The sequence below is a fragment of the Anguilla rostrata genome, chromosome 8, assembly GCF_018555375.3.
Source record: "Anguilla rostrata isolate EN2019 chromosome 8, ASM1855537v3, whole genome shotgun sequence".
Classification (NCBI taxonomy): domain Eukaryota; kingdom Metazoa; phylum Chordata; class Actinopteri; order Anguilliformes; family Anguillidae; genus Anguilla; species Anguilla rostrata.
In genome coordinates this window covers 56,389,920-56,399,297 of record NC_057940.1, presented here as the reverse complement: position 1 = coordinate 56,399,297, position 9,378 = coordinate 56,389,920, and the positions used below count along the sequence as shown (strand labels likewise).

Here is a 9,378-nt window from a genome sequence, read left to right as displayed (position 1 = left end):
TAGGGCCCCGGTGTGGTGTCTTTTAAAATGTATTTATTTTTATTGTTTATTATTTAGGGGCCCATTTTTGGAACCTCGCCTAGTGGACCAAACTCATGGGCTTGAATTATCAGGCTTTGAATGATGAAAGTATGTGAGTCAGAGACTAGGCACTCACAGGCGGCCACAATCTTGTTCCTTTCACTGAGAGATATGCCCCTCCTCGAAATTGTGCTAGCTCCCTTCTGTAGCACTGTGTGGCCAGTGGGGTGTAAAATAGTCACTGACTCTCCTGTAGTACTGTGTGGTCTTTAGGTTGTCAAATAGTCACTGGCTTTCCTGTAGCACTGTGTGGCCTTCAGGTTGTTAAATAGTCACTGGCTTTCCTGTAGCACTGTGTGGCCAGTAGGGTGTAAAATAGTCACTGTCTCTCCTGTAGTACTGTGTGGCCTGTAGGGTGTAGAATAGTCACAGGCTCTCCTGTAGTACTGTGTGGCCTGTAGGGTGTAGAATAGTCACAGGCTCTCCTGTAGTACTGTGTGGCCTGTAGGGTGTAAAATAGTCACTGGCTCTCCTGTAGTACTGTGTGGCCTGTAAGGTGTAAAATAGTCACTAGATTTGACATAGTAAACCAAGAGCATGTATGTGCATACTAAAATTTACTGAACTACCATTAACATTTATGCACACAAGGTTTAGAACAAACAGTACAAACGCCTTGTGAGAGAGCAAGAGACACCTGCCATGCCTATATCCCCAAACGCCATAGGAACATTCTTTTTATGAGAATATAGCACATTAAAATATTTCTTATTGCATCAATTCAGTCTTAAGAATAGACTAAGAATGGATTCAGCACACTTCGTCCTAAATGCCTCTTTTATTTCCATCCGACATTCCACAATTCCGGGCATGGCCGCAAACCTCCGTGGACTACATTAACTTAGAAGTAAACAGAGTCCAGTCTGCACTGGAAAACAGACTAAACACAAATGAATCCAAAAAGTAAACAGTCAGGTTTCCTGTAAATGAAGACGATATTGATTCGGCAGGCGGAATAATAGGCCTGACGGTCGGTGCTGGCCGAATGCGTTTCCTTTTGAGTTAATCAGCTTTTCGTCCTTTGCATGTGGGCTACTAGAACGAGACACAAAGGGCCGCGAATTGATTGATTCAGTGCGAAATATTAAATATCATTCAATCGTTTTCTTTAATGCAGCGCGCATTTGGAAAATCTCGTTGACATGAGCAATAATGCTATTTCTACAACACTGAGTGCTATTGAACCATTTTCGCACCAACTAGGTACTTTATTGACACTTGCTTTTTCTTGGATCAATGCCTTGCCAAAAGCAAACGACCCTTGCTGGAGTTGTTGGTATTGATGTAAGCAAGAATCAACTCGTTCGAGAAATCTTTAAAGATCCTTAAACTACGAATTCGTTAGGCAGGCTGCCCCAAGCTACGATTTTGACTTTTTTTCGATCCAGAGAGTTCACACTCGGGGCATTGGCGCTATAAAGGAGGAGTGATAAAGTCTAAAGTCTTCAGTTACCAAAAGGGATGGTACATTAGTGCACCTAAAGTCGTTTAAACACAATTATATTTTCTATAGAATATCTGTTCAGTGTATCTGTTATTTTATAAATGTAAAATATCGCCGCCAGTTGAAACTGTCTAACCGCGAACACCCCCATTTGGTAGCTGGGTTGGATTTTTCCAATTAGGCTGAAAAAGCCGCAGGAGGCCGCGTTCCGGATCCTAGTGCCGGGTGGAGCCTCAAGTGTTTCCCGCGGAAAGAGTTTTATGTGTGGCAAAGAGCGATTAATTTATTCAACTATTTTTAAACTGTTTTAGAAATGGTGAGTCCCTATATTTTCATACGTGGAATAAAATACGAAGGATCACGTGTTAAAAATGTAGATATTATATTACAATTTGGTGTTTGGCCAGCGAACTTATTTAACATTTCGCTAATTAGGTCAAATGGCGATTTGTCTGCCATTTTCCCCGTGTTGGAAAAGATCACTATTTTCACTCTGGGCGAGAAAACGAGTTATTTCTTTTCAAATGCCGATTGGTTTTACCGAAGAATGATACTGTATTAAATGGCGATTATGTAGTTGCAACCCCTCCCTCCTCTCACAGGTGGGGAAGAGGAATATCTGGCCTACTTGCTCGCTAGATATGTGGCTGGTTGTGTAAGCATCGAGCGGACGGCTTAGCACACTGGCTAGCAGGATAAGCTAGCTGAAAGGCTGATTTGGCATAGTGTGATGTAGTTAACGCTTGTTGGCTTGCTAGCTAACGCTAGCTAATGACCTGCTATGGGGTCGGAGTTGGAAACGAGCCAGGTAAAATTTCGGTTCTATTTCTGGAGGGTTGTGGCACACCCAAACCTGGCTTGCAGAGGCCCACTAGCTGTCCTCTCGGTATGGGTTGAGCTATGGCGACGACGTTTCATCGAAGACGAAATTCAGAGTTGAACCTGCGTGGTATTTAACGTGATTTTTAAAATGCGAGCCTTCTGTTTTAAGTTATGTGCACCCTCCAGTTAGGGCCTTGATACGGCTAAGGTTGGCCACATTTACATTTTGGCTGTAGTGTTAATGTAGACTGGATAATACTCTCGATTTGTTGGCTAGCTCGGCAAATGCGGCCATTTAGCTGTTGGCCACATTGACTCTTGGAGCTCTGATTTAAGTTGAATATTATGCTAAATATCTTGCTACAGATGGCTAGTGGGCATGTAGATTGTACAAACCAAACGGACTATTTGCAGTGTTCATTTTTTATTTATTATATATCTTTTCTGATGTAGGAGATTCAGAAGCAAAAGAACGGATGTCAGATGTCAAATGCATTGAAACTGTCGAACGGATTCATTTTACCCGAAGGCAAAATGACGCCGAACACGCTCTTCGTCGGTGGCTTCGACATGAAGGTGGGTTTTTTGTTTTTGTTCTTTCTTTTGTTCTTTTCAGGTAAGATTTTCCCGACCGTCTCTCTCGCCCTTGCAGGTGGATGAGAACGAAATCAAGGACTTCTTTGCTACGTACGGCCTGGTTAAGGAGGTGAAGATTATCACATACCGCGGGGGGATATGCAAAGGGTCAGTCTCCGATCTCCCGCGCCCCTGTAAAATAAATGTATCTTTAAAAAGCCATAATAAGCGTTGTTCACAGGACGATCGTAATGTTACAGAGGTTAATTCTGGTAGCCAGTTCTGTGTGGTGAAAGAGGTTGATCCAGTTCCCCCCTCCTTCCAGATATGGATTTGTGTCTTTCAATGAAGATGTGGACATTCAGACAATCATTGAAGTAAGTAGACCCCCCCCTCCCTTGTTAATTTTTGTGTTTGGGATCTTTCACATTGAGTGGAAATGTCAGGACCTAGATTTGATTTGAGGGGGGGATGACCCAGAGCAGTAAGAGCTCTGAAATATAGGAGGTGGGTGATTCGATGGATGGGTCCATTTTTGTAACGGATTGACCTTTGACCTCTCGGCAGCAACAGCTGAGTTTTAAAGGGAGGAAACTGAAGCTCGGTCCAGCCATTATGAAGGAGCGCAGCTCACGTGAGTGTCTGTCCATCTCTTTCTCTGTCTGTCTCACTTTGTCTGTGTCTCTTTCTTTGTGTCTCTGTCTCTCTGTCTGTCTGTGTCTCTCTCTGTAAGTCTGGCTCCATCTGCCTGCCTCTCTCTCTCTCTCTCTCTCTCTCTGTGTCTGTCTGTCTCTGTCTGTCTTCAGAGGTATACAAAGGATGAGATAGGACAAGACTACTGACATCACCCAATACGTCACCTGTTGCTTAGAGACAGACACGCATGCTTACTCAAATTTATATGACAACAGTGGTAGAGGTGAGTCACCCCCCCCCCCCCCCACCTGACCCCAGCACGTAGGAACTGTAAATTGCCTGGGGGCTGCGCTGACAGGTGTTTCCGAGAATTTGTTTTTACCGAGCAGCTTTAAAATAAGTGAATTCTAATCACCTTTTAAAGGAAAATGACATGCAAGTGGGAAGAAAGGAAATATGTTGTTTTTTTTATTGCGGGTTCATGCAGTGTCCTAAAATTACTGCATGAGTAAGGCTGGGCGTAATCGTCAGGGAAAATATTGGCCAACAAATAATAATAGTCACAGCAAAGCTCTCGCGTTTAGTCAGCTCGGTCCATTGCAGAAAGAGCATATTTTCGTAGTTTAATATGCAAATCATGCCCTTCGCTTAACTACAAAATACTTCTTCGGCATCGAACTGAATTTTGGGTAATTCCCTCGGTTCAAGGCTGCAATGATGTGGACTTAACAAGAGGGAAGATAGAGTGCACAGAGAGTCCGCCCTGGTTTGGCAGTGGGACAGCTCCAAGCCCCAGGGGACTCCATGGCAAAGCGTCCGCAAATTCAGCGCCTGTCCTTCCCTGTCTGAAGACGAGATCTGAGGAAGTAGGTCTTGGGGCACCGGGTGCACCAGACCTGTGTGCGTGCGTGCGTGTGTGTCAAGTTTGTTTTCTCCCGCAGGCTCGATCCAGTCCCAGCTGGTAGGCCCCGCCCCCTGGGTGGGCCCGACCCAGTACATGTACTGCAGCTGCTGCCCCCCACCAGCAGGGGGTTCCCCCCAATCCTCCACCCTGCTGAATGGAGGTGTGCAGTACATACAGGTAGGCCCCCTGCAGTCACGCTCTGGTGCACCTGAATGGGGATGACCTTCAGAATGTTTGAGGAAATACCTGATTTCCTGTTGGTCTGTTTGGTGATGACCCTTTACTCTACCCCCCCCCCCCACCAGCCTTACTCCTACTCCAGCATCCCCAGTGTCTTCATCCCGCAGATGCCCATGAGCTACTCACAGGCTGCCTACACCTACCAGGTAAGCCCTGCCCCACCTGCGCCAGGTAAACCTCACCTGCGTCAGGTACTGTGCCCTGCTATACCTACACCCTATAGCTCACCTGTAACTAATACCCCTCTCTCTCTCTCTCTTTCGCTTTCTCTTTCTCTCAGTACGCTTCCCCTCACTGGTCAGGAGAACAGAGGACACGGCTCGTCAATCAGGTCAGGTGTCCCCGCCCTCCATGTGACATCATTTGCCTGGGGGAGGAGTTAGCAGCACACTGGCTGTAAATACCGGGGTCCGGCTGCAGCCCTGAGCTCTCAGCCTGTGTGCTGTCGGCCCTTAGAGGGCGCTGTTGCTCTGTGTGTTGGTGTGTGCTGTGTGTGCGGTGGGTGTGTGGTGGTGTGTGTGTGTGTGCGTGCGTGTGTGTGTGAGGTGGTGTGTGTTGGTGTGTGTGTACTGTAGTGGTATGTGAGTGTGAGGAGGGTGTGTGCTGTGGTGGTGTGTGAGTGTGTGTGTGTGTGTGTGAGGTGGTGTGTTAAGCTGAATGACTCTCTTTGGTTTGCAGAACTTTGTGGACTGTGGGGTGCAGACGCTGCTGACTCTCCTGTAGCTGCCTGTAAGTGGTGCTCCTCTCTTTGCTCAAACCTCATACATCACCATCCCGGGGCGCTGCAGTTGGAGCCAAAATGGCTGCATGCTGAGCCGGCCCATTCAGCCTTACTGACTGTGAGCACTAGCAGGACACACGTGACTAAATGGAGATCTCTACAAGGACACCAGTGATCAGAACACGCACACACACACGCTCACAGACACACACACACGCGTGTGTGCTGTTGGCCATTAGAGGGCGCTGTTGCTCTGTGTTGGATGAAGCTCTTTGGTGTTTGACTCAAATGTTTGTGTGTATGCGTGTGTGTGTTTGTACGCATGCGCGCGTGTGTGTGTGTGTTTGTGCGTGTGTGTGTGTTTGTATGCATGCGCGCGTGTGTGTGTGTTTGTACGTGTGTGTGTGTTTGTACGCATACGCGCGTGTGTGTGTGTGTGTGTGTGTGTGTGTGTGTGTGTGTTTGTGCGTGCGTGCGTGCGTGTGTGTGTGTGTGTGTGTGTGTGTGTGTGTGTGTGTGTGTTGCTCTTGCAGGGTGGTGTTAAGCAGCAGCGGCTCGAGAGCGCACGTCCTGAAGAAGAGAAGCTGAGACTTTGTGCAGCGGGACCTTCCAGGTCCACTCAGAACATTTTAAAGCCGTGGGCAGGAAGTGGGGGAGGGTGGACACAGGAAGTGCCCCGATCTCCACAGGAAGTGCCCCAATCTCCACAGGAAGTGCCCTGGACTACACATGGAACCCTGGACCTCTACCTGGTCCGACTCTTTTAAAAAGCGCTTGACGTTAAACCATCTCAGGGGGTAAATGATGATGATGATGATAATAATTAAAAAACAAAAAAAAAAAGTTTGATTTCTCATCTCCCTCTGTGGATTTATGGTGGGAGTTCATTTTCCTTTGATTAATTTCCTCCTGTGCCAGAAAGCCTTTTAAAGAAAGCTCACCTGTGGTATTTATTTTGATTTATATTTTGTGTGTGATTATTTTAAATGTTTTTTCACCTGAGTGCCCTCTGCTTCGTTTGTTGTGCATGAGCTAGCAGCCAGTAACAAAGCTCTTGGTGTGTTTTTGCATCGTTAGTTCTGTGCTTTCTTTTGTGTATTAATTGGGAATCCAGTCTTTAGTAAGTTTACCCCAGTAAAAAAATCAAATGTGTGAAGTGATGTGGGCTACTTTTACTAATGTTCTTTGTCTTGGGTTCGAGGCGCAAGGCCCTGTGCACCTCTGTGTGAATCTGTTGGGTAAATACTAACAAGTAACCGTCCAAAGAGGCTTTGCTTTGGAGCGCACGTTCTATTTAACTGATATCACTGAAAATGTCATTAATTTTGTGGCAGATTTTATTTATTTTTATCTTTAAGGTGGTGACCGACGGAGCAGGAAGATTCTTCCTGTTCTGGAGGGTAGATCACTGAAGTTCTCACTGTTTTTGTTCAAGTTTTTTTAATTATTTTTTTTATTTTTACGGGGTTTGGTTTTGCACGCCTCACAGAAATTATGAGCCGTTGTACCCAAAGTCCAATCATTGCACCGGTGTCACTGGCAGTGGCTTTTCCTGTGTCCTAGTGAGAAGGACGCAATACTACAGCGTTTCACTTTTGTTCACTTTTTCTTATTTAAAAACAAAAAACAAACCAAACAGTTTTGGCTTGCACCATCTGTTCCGTTTGAAAAGGTTTTGTTTGGTTTTGTTCACATGTTGAAGTTGCACTTAAAAGCTGTTCACTTTTTCAGAGTCGTTTAAACGAGGTGTGATGTGTCACTTTGGGGACTGTTCAGTCGGGGGTCTTTGGGTTTGTTTTTGTATTTTTGTGTACGGGAGAAAAGCTTTTGTGAGTTGAAGTTGAAGTTAAAGCTTTAGATGCAGCCTTAGCGTTTCCTCTGTTCTCGTCCTGGACCTGCAGTGCTCTTTCTCCGCGGTGGCGTTGCCGTGGGGTCCGCTGGCTGATCGCTCGGGTCCGGGCCGCGGTGCTCACCTGAGAACACGCGCCAAACCGCCTTTTCCTTTTTTTGCTAGATGTGCATATTCTTCTGCCGCAATTTGGCTGCAGATTTTCATTTCTCGGAAGCCCAGAATCCCGCCCCCCCCGTCCTGTGGCACTGTGGGTGCTGTGAGTGCGAGGCGGGGGGCGGGATCGGGCGAGGCTTGATTGACAGCCAGATTTCGGCGTGTCTGATTTGAAGAGAGCAGAGAGCAGGTAATCACTTGAGTTTTTGAGGTTTGGTTTTGTTTTTGTTGTGGTGTTACCGGTGAATAACGGTTGAAGTTTGTGTTTCTGGTGTTCTGTTTGTTGCATTTTTTGTTTGTTTGTTTGTTTGTTTAATAAGAAATAAAGTTTGTTTGCACAGCTGCCATGTTTCGTTTTTTATCTTCGTTTTTGATGTCTCGTTTCTAAGGTTACGGGACTTACTTGGGGGGTGTGTGGTGCAGGGATCGGGCCCAGATTGTGCAGTCGTTTCACCCCTAAGGGTGTGCTGTGCTTCTCGGGGCGTATCAGGAAACGCTTATTTTCAGACCCTCGTGCTCATTCCAATGGCAAATTTGAATTTTCAGTCCTCCCATCGCTTCCTCTCCTCATTTCCTCACTCCTTGGCTCCTCCCAGCTGAGGACCTGAGGACGGGGGAGTGGAGGGTGCGTGCATCAGGTGACCTGAACGTCCTCCATCTTTCAAGCGTCAGTTTGAAGTCACATCGGTTACAGACGTGGCAGATAGGGAGAGGCGGATCTACAGATGGATCATCTACGCGTTGCACGTTTCCGAAAGAAAAACATTCACAGAGGATGCACTGGTGTTTCCTTGCTCAAGTGTCCTTCAGGAGCCTCCTAACAGCAGAGCGCCCCCCTGTCCTGAGAAGCTGTTTAAGCCTCATTACGTTGGAATCCTCAGGTCAGAGTCAGGCCTGCTCTTTCCTGTCTGGGAGGTTCCCCCTTCACTAAAGGACATGCACATTAATCGCAGGTGGAGTGCTGGCTTTGAGCTCCTGAAGCTCGCGCGCGTGTGTGCTGTAGTGAGATGCATATTGTATGAGAGTCAGATTAAGAGTATCCATTATTCAGTATTGTCTGTCTGTGAGGAGCTAGACATCCCTCGGGCTCAGAGTTCCACACGGAACCCACCCCCCCCACACACACACACCTCACAACAAACCAACTCCAAGGAGCCCCAAAGCTACACACACACACCTCACAACAAACCAACTCCACAAAGCCCCAAAGCTACACACACACTGCACAACAAACCAACTCCACAAAGCCCCAAAGCTACACACACACACACCTCACGACAAACCAACTCCACAAAGCATCAAAGCTACACACACACACACCGCACAACAGACCAACTCACAAAGCCCCAAAGCTACACACACACACACCTCACAACAGACCAACTCACAAAGCCCCAAAGCTACACACACACACACCTCACAACAGACCAACTCACAAAGCCCCAAAGCTACACACACACACCTCACAACAAACCAACTCCACAAAGCCCCAAAGCTACACACACACACACCTCACAACAAACCAACTCCATGAAGCCCCAAAGCTACACATACACACACACCGCACAACAGACCAGCCAGCCCCATGCACCTGAAACACACATGTATATACACACCACTTGCCTCCTAACAGACGTACACTGACACATCCCTTTTACGCACGCACACGGTTAATCTCATTATGGACCAGAGCTGTGACCTTACAGTTATCTGAAACTATGGAATATGAAACTACGAAAAAATATAAGTAAGGCATGAACATGGGGGGGGGGGTTAAAGCTGGTCTTCTGGCTGGTGGCTGATGGGATACGAGGACCTTTCCCTGGAGGACTGAACGTGTGATAGCAGGTCTGTTTACTTTCAGTCCTGTCCCATCTTGTGCCACTGCCAGCTAATCTGCGTTTGCTTCGTCACGATTCGGTTTCTGCAGGGAGTGTTTCTCGCTCTCG

The 9,378-nt window shown here is 46.9% G+C and overlaps 1 protein-coding gene across 2 annotated transcripts; it reads left to right on the top strand.

Moving 5' to 3' along the window:
- Positions 1-1,570: 1,570 nt before the first annotated feature.
- On the top strand, positions 1,571-7,772 carry dazl (deleted in azoospermia-like). 2 transcript variants are annotated; one of them, XM_064349189.1, is made up of 10 exons: positions 1,571-1,841; positions 2,801-2,923; positions 3,000-3,091; positions 3,249-3,300; positions 3,491-3,557; positions 4,501-4,640; positions 4,769-4,849; positions 4,984-5,034; positions 5,382-5,432; positions 5,958-7,772. In XM_064349189.1, the coding sequence occupies exons 1-9, from the start codon at positions 1,839-1,841 to the stop codon at positions 5,424-5,426; spliced, it is 654 nt and encodes a 217-aa protein (XP_064205259.1). In that variant the 5' UTR covers positions 1,571-1,838; the 3' UTR covers positions 5,427-5,432; positions 5,958-7,772. The 2 variants fall into 2 exon arrangements, with proteins under 2 accessions (XP_064205259.1, XP_064205258.1); XM_064349188.1 differs by lacking the exon at positions 1,571-1,841 and adding an exon at positions 2,179-2,333.
- Positions 7,773-9,378: the final 1,606 nt, after the last annotated feature.